Below are 11136 nucleotides of genomic sequence, written 5' to 3' on the forward strand. Positions count from 1 at the left end.
CAACATTACCTCTTATTGAGGTTTCTTCTTCTCTGGTCCCTCTTACTGAGGTTTCTTCGCAATTGGTCCCTCGTTCTGAGGTCGTCTTTTGCTTCACGGATGCGGCTTGGAACGCTTCCTCTGGCTCCTGTGGTATGGGATGGATTCTTAAGACCCGGGACCACCGGGTTATCCATCAGGGCTCGGCTACTCGCCTCCATACTCCCTCCGCTTTAGCTTCCGAAGCTTTAGCTCTGAAATCAGCGCTGACCGCAGCGTCTAGAATGGAACTCACCTCCATCATCGTTTTTTCGGACTCTCAAGTCCTTATATCTCTGCTCAATACAGAGACCACTTCGAACGAGCTGCAAGGAATTCTTCACGATATTACCTTGCTTCGCTGTTCTTTTTTATCCATTAAGTTCTCCTTTGTTCCTCGCGAAGCTAACTTGTTAGCTGACGCGCTGGCCAAGTCCTCTTTATCTGCTTTATCTGCTTTGAACTCTCCTGCTATGTAACGACACTTCTTTATAATGAAAGTTGGTTTGCCCAAAAAAAAAAAAAAAAAAACATATATAGTTGGCAGGACTATTGTTGACAAAAAGTGAAAGAGATATTTGCTAAATGTCTACAGAAAAGAACTATTTGAGCAAATGTTTTACATGTCACAAGGACCACGACCAACCAAACCATTCACCGGCGTGACCAAAAGCAATCATTTCAGAATTTTAAAAAGAAGAAAATAGATACTTAGTTAACAGCAAGCATTATATTATGACAGTACTGAAAAACCAATACTGATCGGATGAGGCATAAAAGAAATGCATCGCTTAAGGTTCCTGAACGCTTGCGCGAATGGTATGCGTTTGCTTTTTATGCAAACTTATCTCGATGTATCATAGAAATTCGAGACTCTAGGGAAAGACCTTTCCAGAAGCGAACTAGAAGAGTACAAATTGACCTTTCTCGAGTTGGACAAGTCTGGGTTCGAAGAGCAACTTTATCACAGATCGACGATTTGTTATTATCTGTCAAAGAAAGGCAAGCAAATATGTTGGATCGGAGGAACAAAATGATGAATCTAGCAAAGAATAAGCTTTGAAAGAGTGGTTCCAGGCTTAGTGTTGTTGATGGATAACGATGATGCTCCTTGGCTTTTTTAATTTATAACTACTACTTTCTATTTATAACTGTGTTTAGTGATTCCTCTCGTTCATTTCTCTATTGCTAATGTCATTTGCTACATAATCTTAGTATTACACATAATTAGAGATGTTGTGATGGCACCGCAGTCTTAGCCCTGACTTTTCTGATCAATGAACGTGGGAAGAGAGCTCTCATGTTAAGATCCAATTCTGATCATTCATTGAAATCAGTAGCACCAAGTTTCTCGTAATAAAACGCATTCGGACAGATCGAAAACGTTTGAAATCAAACGTCTGGTGACACTTTCCTCAACAGTAAACTAGAATCAGGATGAGAACATCTTACTCGTTTCTTTTGATCAAACTGTTTCTTACAACGTCTACGTCAGACCTTTAACCAGAACTAAAAAAAAAAAAACTATAAAGAGAGGATAAAAGGTATAACCTAGCTTGTCTTGTGCGTTTAAAAGCTAGTGCAGTAAGCAGAGAACTGTCATTTAAGAGGACCAGTGAAAATGGGTTGAATCGCAGTTTTGAAGTCCTCACAAAACCGTTGTTCAGAGAACCTTACCGCTCGTTTTCTAGCAGATTCAGCCATTTTAATCCTCTCTTTTTCACTCATCTTCACAATCTCAAGGATCGCTTCGGCGTATTCCTCCACAGTCTCAGCAAGAAACCCGGTTCTTTGTCCGTCTTCTTCCAACACGATGTCCATTTTGGGTCCAGCTGAGTTGTGAGCTGCACAACAATTGAAAAACAGAGGATCCATTAGAGAAATTGCAAGAGTAACTGAAATTTTAAGATAAAATCACATACACAAGTCTTTATATCTGACCTATTGGGATCGCACCAGCCGCCATGTACTCAACAACGCTAATCCCAAAGTGTTCATCTATCATCCCATGCATTCCTGCAACTGCATTTCCTAGCAGTTCCACTAGTTCTCTGCAATCCGAAACTAACAACTAAGAATCATGGAAGCTCTGAGAGTATTGCAAGACAAAAGTTTTGAATAGAGAATGTCGTAAAGAGCTTTGAGCAAACACCTGTACATGGCGTTTTTATAGAATTCCACGTCTCCATCCACTTTTAGTTCAACTGCTCTGTCTTTCAATTTCTGCAGACGTTCTTCATCTGAATTGTTTCTACAACTTCCCACAAATTGGAGCTTGGGTCGAGGGACGTCTGCATCTAATTTCTCTAAGGCTAGTGCAAAGATCTCAAGCTGAAGCATATGAGCCTGATACAAGACTGTAATTGAGTAAGCTGGACGACTCTTTTGAACTTTGGAATGTGAGACCTCAAAACTATAGTACCCTATTCCCATAAGACAAATACTGGATCCCTCACCTTCTCAGGACGAAACTGAGCAACGGATATGATTTTTGGAGGATCTGAAGATCTTTCAAGTGGGAATGCCTGCATTAAGCCCAAAAGGTTAAATAAAAGCCATAGAAGTGACAAGAAAACAGACAAAAATCATAAGATTCAAGCTGTCTGATGGTTATCACCTGAAGTCCTGAAGTATCACAGGGCGGGTAGACCCGTGTAATCCGTTCTGGAATTCTCCAGAGCACTTCGATATGTGACTTTGTCCACGAAGAGTTAACCATAGCTAGATGAGTACATGACCCAACCATCCCATACATCCAGCTAAAAGCTCTGTAATAGACTAACTTGCAAGTAGATAACCAATTGCTACACAAACAAAAAGCAACAAATATCATTAGCCAACACGACTTATACTAAAGTCTGAAAAACACGAAATAAGCAAGGAGATAACAAAAACCTCTTAGCAATGGAAGCATCATTGTTATACATAGAGTTCCTCTGACGAACACGAGAAATCATATCCAAACTAATAGTTGGATAATGAGTATAGCAAACAACTTTGCAACCAAAGATCCGAGCAAGAGGATATGTGAAAGCATATCCACTAGTGTCAAGGAAATACAAAGGAGTGAACTTGCGTAATGCTTCCCACGCTAAGTAAACCGAACCAAGACTCTGACCTATCATTGTGAAATGTGGGTAAGTCCTCTCTTCAATCCATTTCCTTTTGCTTAGATAAATCACCTGAGCCACACAATAACAACATCAAAACTAACCCAAATTGCAGAATTTAAACTTGCCCTCAAATCTGAGAGGCTCTGTGTTATTAGAACCAATTCAAATTGAATTAAAGTTGATAAAGGTTTAAACTTTAAGATTGTTGATCTATTAAAGATATAAACTTTAGGAGTAATGGGACCTTAGGAGGAGATTGAAGGTGAACACCGAATCGATCAACGGCGCGACGAGCTAAGCTATCAGAAGAAGAGTCATGATCTCCGGTGAAGATGACACAGTCAAGATCGGGATTTTCCTCTTGGATGGCTTTGACTGCGCACCAGAGCACTCTCTCGCCGCCGCCACCGTCATTCGTGTACGGATGGAAGAATCCCACCGCACGTTTTCTGCTCTTTCTTGCATTGATCACGGAAAGTGATAAACTCAGAGATACGGCGAAGATGATCGTGAGAAGTGTATAGAGAATGAAGCAGATCGCCATGGAAGCAGAAAAGTAGACAATTCCGAAACTTTGATTTATTTGGTTTCAATCTTAAATCGTGTTTCTGAATATTGTAGAAAACACCCCCAAACTATGACTATATTACAGTTATACCCCTTATATCTTGATTAGTTAAATAATTGGGGGGGTTTAACTCCCAAAATTGATGCCAATATTCCCTTTCATCACCTCTTCCTCTAAATAGTCAAATACTATATAACATTGTTTTCTCTTATGATCCAAATAATTGAAACGTCTGGCTAAACAATTAGAATTTTGTTTACTACGATCCAAATTATAGGAAAATTAGGGTTAAAAGTTTATAATTTTACTTGATTCATTCATTTCTAAAGGACATTGGTGTTGTGACTTGTGAGTAACATTTCAACCTCACAACCATCTTCTCTACAGCATAAGTTTAAATAAAACCACATGCTTTGACTAACACCAGCATTGATCCGAAGTTAAGCCATGAGAATCCAAGTATGTGTCAATATACTCCTCTTGACACATTCAGTACTTGTATGTTGCCACAATCCATGGATTCGCTGTCCAAACAAATTGAAGATGACAAAGTTCTTACTACAAATTTGAAGAAAATATTCGAATTCAATAATGTATTAAAGAAAAGATTTCATATAGTAGTATTAAAAATGAGATTTGATGTAAAATGTTCACTTAGTCTCTCTGATTTGGCTTTTAGTTGTAATATATAAAATGGCCAGTTGACCACTTAGTCTCTCTAATTCGACTTTTGGTTGCGCTAAGCACAATGGAGACATTGTTGTCGTGAGAAAGCATTGGAACCATCTGAAGCAACTCTTTAAAACCTCTTGTGTTACGATACGGTCCCAACCTTACCACCATCTTCTCTAGTGTCTTTGTGGTTTTAAGAACAAGTTTCATGAACAAAGCCACATGCTACGACTCTGCACTCCTACGGTAAATGTGTCCAAATACCCTCGCTTCCAAGCATAGATACGGATTCCAGCAATACAAATCTAAGTGGCTGTCAAGATTCTCCTCCTATATATTTACAACAAAAAAGATTTCATCAGTAATGCGAATAGATTATCCATATCTCAGATTAAATATAATCTCAAAGTGAGAAGGATCGGACATGGTTCTTGGATTATTCAAAGTCGACAGAATGGTCATGATGAAAAGCTAAATAGGCTTATGAAAACAAATTACCTTAATGGCGTCACAATCCATTGTGCGTAATGTTAGCTTCTTTAATTCAGGTGAGTTTTGTAGCACTCTTACTATACCAGAAATAACACATCGAGAGATAGTTGTGTCAAGCGTCAAAACTTTAGCCTTGAACTTGGGAAAAGGAAAACCATGGAGATCGGCATGAGATAAAGCCTAACAAAAAGCAAAATTAAAGACAAATATATAGTGAATAACAAAAAGCAGCTCTCAAGAAGCACATCAAGCTATATAATATCCATCCATATGACACTTGTATACACCAAAATGTACCTTAAGAAAGTTTCCACCAAGAGTAAGCTTCTCTACATTCTGCACCTTCTCTAGAATCTTTATCACAATGGTTTCAAGAAAACGAGTGTTTAATCTTTCAGGTGAGACAGAGTCAATGTCTAGTTCAGCTTTGGTTAAAGACGAGACATCAACTAAAGTATATGGAAAATCAGAGATTGTCAATCTCAATCTAACTGTAAACGTAAGGATAATAGTCGTCGAAGAAACGGAGCTCAAAACTCATCATCTTGCGAGCCTTGTAGCGAGATAGGGTTTTGTCTATCGAATCACTGTCGGGACGACATCTACCACCGAAGAAGGAGAGGGAAGGTGTATCAGACCATACATGTCTCCATCTTCTCGACAAGATGGAAGTTCTGATTGCTAATTTTGTCGGGATGAAGGCGAGGATAACTTGGAGGATCTCATCAGGCAAAGAGCTGATTGAGTCTAGATCTTCGCTTGAAACTCTTGCTCGTTTGATTTTGCGGCGGTGGTGATCGACATACTGGCTAGGGATTCTCACAGAGGCGGTGGCGTTGTCTCCGTTTCCGACTTTGTCCGCCATCGTAAGTTATCAACTGATAATTTGCAATTTCATTCCCCAACCTAGGGCTTTTGAGTAACTTACAAGTATCCCCAAAATATTAATGGGTTCTAAAAGCACATTAAATATTACTAAACCCAATACAGTTCTTCTCCTTAATAATATGCTAAAATTTGGGCGTTAATAAGAATTGCAAATTTCTGTTTCTAAACTTTAAGTTAATTTAATTGGTTATGGTAATACTGTACTCTCTCTGGGCTAAGTTGCCCACTTTTTTTTTCCCTTTTTGGTTATATGTAAATGCATTAGAAAAAAAAAAATCTTTTTTACGCAATATTGGAATGTGAAGAGGAATATGACTAAGTTAACATGTAATTATTTTACCTACTACTACATAAGTCTTTTAGTAGTTTCTTCTAACAGTTAGTGATGGTGTCTCCGGAACATCTTTCAAAGAAGTCGATGAAATGGGTGTTATGGAGAAGAAACTTCGTTCACTAAAATGCAAAGTAAGAATAGTAGAAGCAAGAAACGTGGAGATCAAGTCACAAGCTAGTACTCTGTTCGCTAGATTCTAACTCTCGGCAAGACACAACAGAAAGATCGAAGTAAACACGGGAAGGAACTCTTCGAAATCAGACCAACTCATGTAGGTTAAATCTTTTGGTCCGGAGTGTCAAGGGAACGAAGCAGCTGTCAAAGAATTGAACCAACAAAGGCTATGGAGGAAGAAAACGTCGTTGTTTTTTTGTTTTTTTTCTTTTTACGGGCGTTGAACCCAGTACCTTCACCTGGGAGATTTATCACTGGGCCAACACAACGTTGGTGAAAAACGTCGTTGTTTCTTAGGAAGTCATCAAGGTTTGAGGTTGTGGGGACTGGGAAGAGGTGGTGTTTCATGCAAAAATTTGCATCAAAACTAACCCAAAATGCAAAATTGAAACTTGCCCTCAAATCTGAGGGGCTCTGTGTTATTGAAACCAATTCAAAGTCAATTAAAGTTGATAAAGATTTAAACTTTAGGAGTGTTGATCTATTAAAGATATAAACTTTAGGAGTAAGAAAACAAAAAAATTCAAGGTTGCCAAACTTTTCTTTTGATACTTTTTTTACTTTTAGAGTTACGTTTTTTCGCCATAATATCTTTTTATAAGCATTTTTAGCATAATTTTTCATTTTGGTGCTTTTTTTTTACTAACAGTTATATATGTTTACATTATATAATTATGGCCTTTATTAGTTATTTTTTATTTTTCAAATAATTTTAATTTTATTATTAGCCTATATTTTCAAATTATTTCATAATATCCTTTATATTATAAAGCACAAGTCACCTGGCCAATCATTTTCTGCCATGTCATTTGTGATTTTTTGTCAAAAAAAATTAATTAAAAAAAAAATAATGTAATCGGAAGATAACTTCCTCAAAATAAGACAGTTTCTAATTTTTCAATATTCTGTATTTTGCTATATAAACCTGATTTCCTAAATTTTCTCACATGATCTCCACGTTAACTGTGAAACCATCTCACGATTTCAAATTTAAACTGTTTCATCTTTTATTTAACTCACGATAATTCAATTTTATCTGACATATTTCTTTCTTTTTTGTGAAAGTTATCTCACTTTTTTTCTTCTTCTGTTTGAGAATTCATGGCAATTCGAGATATTAGAGGCAAATGAGGAGAACCTTTTTTCTTCGTTGATCTTCTCTCCTAGGTGAGTTATATTTCGCTCAAACTCATGCTCACCATTTGTTAATGTTTTCTACCGTTCGCTACCTAATCTCTGTTTTCTACAATTCGCTAATTTATTATTTTATTTTTTTGTAGATTGGACTCATACAACTGTTAAATTGGTGTGCAAATTAATGGGATAACATATCAAACTCTGTTAATTTTGAGTCTTTCACGATGAATTTTAACTGATTATTTTTCCGAGTTATTGAAAACCATCAAACCCAATAACATAAAGCTAAACAAATGGTATTCGTAATTTATTGCTACTGCATTTTTTTTCCTTACTACAACGTATTATAGATGATCAGAAAAAAAAGAAAGAACTTAATAAAACAGTAAGTGAATTTTCCCGTACGTAGTACGGGGTGAATACTAGTACCATTATAAATTTGAAATTTATTTAAATTTTTAACTATCTAAACTTTTTTGGAAAACTCGTGATGGAAGAAATCATAATTTATATAATCTCTCATACGAGGCATGAGTGATAAGATTTCAAATTATTATCAGAACATAATAATAACAATATATGTTTTTGAAATTTGGTAGTTTTACAATAACTATTCTGCGGACAAAATTATTTATGTATTTGGGTTGAGAAGGTCCAACTGAAGCCCATTAAAGAATCCTTCGGATGGGATACATAATCTCCTCGGTAAACCGCAAGGAAGAGAAAACATGACGACGTCTTGGTTTGAAGATGCGCAGGCGTTTCTCCGTGGCCAGAATGAGTACTGGCGTCAAGTGAATGAGTCCGAGGTAATTCTTTCATTGTCTTATTGTTTATAGAGGTTGATGTTTCTGAATTTCTGGAGAACGTAAGTAGTTTCTAAAGGAAATCGCTTCTTTATCTAATTACTAACTGATCGGGTCTTAATTAGGGTTTCGATCTCGAGGGTATCTTAGCACCACCTGGGACCACTGGACTTATGATCCACAACTGTAAGGATGGGTTTGGGTTCAGGGTGGATTATCGTGTCGACCTGTATGCTAAGTTGGGGCTTCATCGTTACAATATGTTGAAGGTATGAAAACTATATATTTTCTCGTCGGTTTATATATTTCTTGGTACTGCTTTATATATCTTATATAGTCTCGTGAATTTATATATTTCTTGATTCGATTCTTTCTTGATCTGTCAGGGGACAAACTTCCAGCTCGATGAACTAATCAAATTCAACATGTTAATGAACATGGTGTCCGCTTACCACATTACTTTGGTTGCTTCCGATCCAGCTAGCGGTTCCGTGCTAACCTTCCAGGTTAAAGTTGAGGAACATATGGTTAACCGTTTAAATGTGACTGTCTCGATTGCTAGACCTAAAGGTGGCTTGTGTTGCATTGTTCATATTTGTTTCCTTGTTATACACTGTATAAATCTCACTTGCTAATCAATAATGTTGCTTAGGAACCATTGAGCCCCTCCCGCTTCTAGATGACCTCAAGGCCGACAGAGCGCATCATGAATTACACGATGATGATGGATTGTCTCAGTGGCCCTCAGAAGATGCTTTCAATGATACCAAACGATTTTACATGGTAAGGAACTAAGGACTTAAAGATACAAACATCATCATCACCTTTGATTTTTTTTTCTCATGATCAATTATGTAATGATTGATATTTCCTTTGCAGGTTGAGGAATCCGAGTTGCAAGACACTGATTGGATCCGTCTATATTTGGAACTTGTCCTTTGTTCAAAGGATAGGCGGCTCAGAGCCGTAAGTATTTTTTGTTTTTCTTCTCTTTTATATTAAATTACATACCCATGAATGATAATAATCAACTAATCTAACACTTTCTGTAGAGCGACCTGTCCATGTTGAAGATTGTGAAAGTGGCGGTAGAAACTAGTGATGAAGATGTGGAGCCGCCGAATGAGAGACTCAACGCGAAAACCGCAAGTTTCTACATAACTTTTCACTTGGCCATTTGGGGGATTAGGGAGGATGTTGAACGCAGAGCTATAGTTAGAAGAGTCCTTTCACGTACAGGAAACTTGATCCTCCTCGATACTTTGACTCCTTTCAAGAAGGACACAGGACTTAATAAAAGAATAATGGAAGCCTCTATGGCTGATAGACTTGCCGCGACGACTAATCCTTCCATGTTCCGTTCCCGCCGCTGAATCATATCGCCTCCGTCATGACAAGATTCGTCTAAAATGCAAAGATTGAAACTTGCCCCCCAAATCTGAACTTTAGGAGTAATGGGACCTTAGGAGGAGACTGAATGTGAACACCGAATTGATCAACATGCGCGACGAGCTAAGCTAGCAGAAGAAGTGTCATGGGATAAACGTGGGGCTAAACAATTAGAATGTTGTTTACTATGATCCAAATTATAGGAAAGGGTTAAAAGTTTAGAATTTTACATGAATTATTAATATTTGATCTTAACGTTTGAAATTATAAGAAAAACAAATATTCAATGTTCAATAATGTCATGATTATTGCCTAACCAAATAAAGAAGAGTTTACATATAGTAGAACTGAAAATGAGATTTGATGTATATATATGTCTACTTAATCCATGTGAGTAAGCATTGGAACATCAGAAGCAACTCTTCAAAACCTCTTCCTTTAATAAGATATTATATCAGCCTTACGAGCATCTTCTATATTGTCTTTGTTGTTTTAAGCATAAAAGTTCAATAAAGGAAGCCACATGCTTTGACTAACACCAGCATTGTTAATCCATGTGTCAATAATACTCCTCTTGATACATTCAGTACTTGCATGTTGCCACAATCCATGGATTCGCTGTCCAAACAAATTGAAGATGACAAAGTTCTTACTACAAATTTGATGAAAAATAATATTCAAATTCAATAATGTATTAAAGAAAAGTTTTCATCTAGTAGTATTAAAAATGAGATTTGATATGAAATGTTCACTTAAGTCTCTCTGGTTTGGCTTTTGGTTGTAATATACTAAAATGTAGTCCACTTATTCTCACTAATTCGGCTTTTGGTTGAGCTGAGCACAATGGAGACTTTGTTGTCGTGGGAAAGCACTGGAACCATCTGAAGCAACTCTTCAAAAACTCTTGTGTTACGATAAGGTCCCAACCTTACCACCATCTTCTCTAGTGTCTTGGTGATTTTAAGCACAAGTTCCATGAACAAAGCCACATGCTTCGACTCTACACTCGTACGATACATGTTTCCAAATACCCTCGCTTCCGAGCATTGATACGGATTCAAGCCATAGACATCTAAGTAGTTGTCAAGATTCTCCTTCTATATACAAGAAAAAAAATTTCATTAATGCGAATAAATTATCCATATCTCAGATTCTATAATCCCAAGTGAGAAGTACATGGTTCTTCGATTATGAAAATAAATTACCCGCATGGCGTCACAATCAATTGTGCGTACGATTAGCTTCTTTAATTCAGGTGAGTTTTGTAGCACTCTTACTATACCAGAAATAACATATTGAGTTGTCTCAAGCGTCAAAACTTTAGCCTTGAGCTTCGGAAAAGGAAAACCATGGAGATCGGCAAGATGAGATAAAGCCTAACAAAAAGCAAAAGACAAATAGTGAATACCAAAACGCACATCTCAAGAAAAAATGGGGTTGAAGCACATCAAGATCAACAATAGATAAAAGTGGCCTGTGAAACCAACTGATCATACATTGGTAAAGTAAGTTCGAGGCATTAGAGAATGCAATCTTTAATATCCA

The 11136-nt window shown here is 37.1% G+C and overlaps 4 protein-coding genes across 4 annotated transcripts; 1 reads left to right on the top strand and 3 right to left on the bottom strand.

The window, feature by feature from the left end:
• Window positions 1–1440: 1440 nt before the first annotated feature.
• Window positions 1441–3706, bottom strand: LOC9298955 (GDP-Man:Man(3)GlcNAc(2)-PP-Dol alpha-1,2-mannosyltransferase). Its single transcript, XM_021017799.1, has 7 exons — window positions 3376–3706; window positions 2914–3200; window positions 2636–2822; window positions 2475–2543; window positions 2171–2364; window positions 1960–2069; window positions 1441–1862 (listed from the first exon to the last, which is right to left on the bottom strand). The coding sequence occupies exons 1-7, from the start codon at window positions 3673–3675 to the stop codon at window positions 1618–1620; spliced, it is 1392 nt and encodes a 463-aa protein (XP_020873458.1). The 5' UTR covers window positions 3676–3706; the 3' UTR covers window positions 1441–1617.
• A 1406-nt stretch (window positions 3707–5112) lies between these two features.
• LOC9298952 (putative F-box protein At2g39415) lies at window positions 5113–5958 on the bottom strand. The gene has a single exon (XM_021017810.1). The coding sequence runs from the start codon at window positions 5726–5728 to the stop codon at window positions 5351–5353; it is 378 nt and encodes a 125-aa protein (XP_020873469.1). The 5' UTR covers window positions 5729–5958; the 3' UTR covers window positions 5113–5350.
• Window positions 5959–7998: 2040 nt separating this feature from the next.
• Window positions 7999–9862, top strand: LOC9298953 (UPF0725 protein At1g23950). Its single transcript, XM_002862829.2, has 6 exons — window positions 7999–8205; window positions 8328–8471; window positions 8589–8772; window positions 8855–8985; window positions 9082–9168; window positions 9255–9862. The coding sequence occupies exons 1-6, from the start codon at window positions 8125–8127 to the stop codon at window positions 9573–9575; spliced, it is 948 nt and encodes a 315-aa protein (XP_002862875.1). The 5' UTR covers window positions 7999–8124; the 3' UTR covers window positions 9576–9862.
• Window positions 9863–10361: 499 nt separating this feature from the next.
• LOC9298954 (F-box/LRR-repeat protein At3g03360) lies at window positions 10362–10897 on the bottom strand. Its single transcript, XM_002862833.2, has 2 exons — window positions 10797–10897; window positions 10362–10688 (listed from the first exon to the last, which is right to left on the bottom strand). The coding sequence occupies exons 1-2, from the start codon at window positions 10800–10802 to the stop codon at window positions 10380–10382; spliced, it is 315 nt and encodes a 104-aa protein (XP_002862879.2). The 5' UTR covers window positions 10803–10897; the 3' UTR covers window positions 10362–10379.
• Window positions 10898–11136: the final 239 nt, after the last annotated feature.

Source organism: Arabidopsis lyrata (assembly GCF_000004255.2).
Source record: "Arabidopsis lyrata subsp. lyrata unplaced genomic scaffold ARALYscaffold_108, whole genome shotgun sequence".
NCBI classification, from domain to species: Eukaryota; Viridiplantae; Streptophyta; class Magnoliopsida; order Brassicales; family Brassicaceae; genus Arabidopsis; species Arabidopsis lyrata.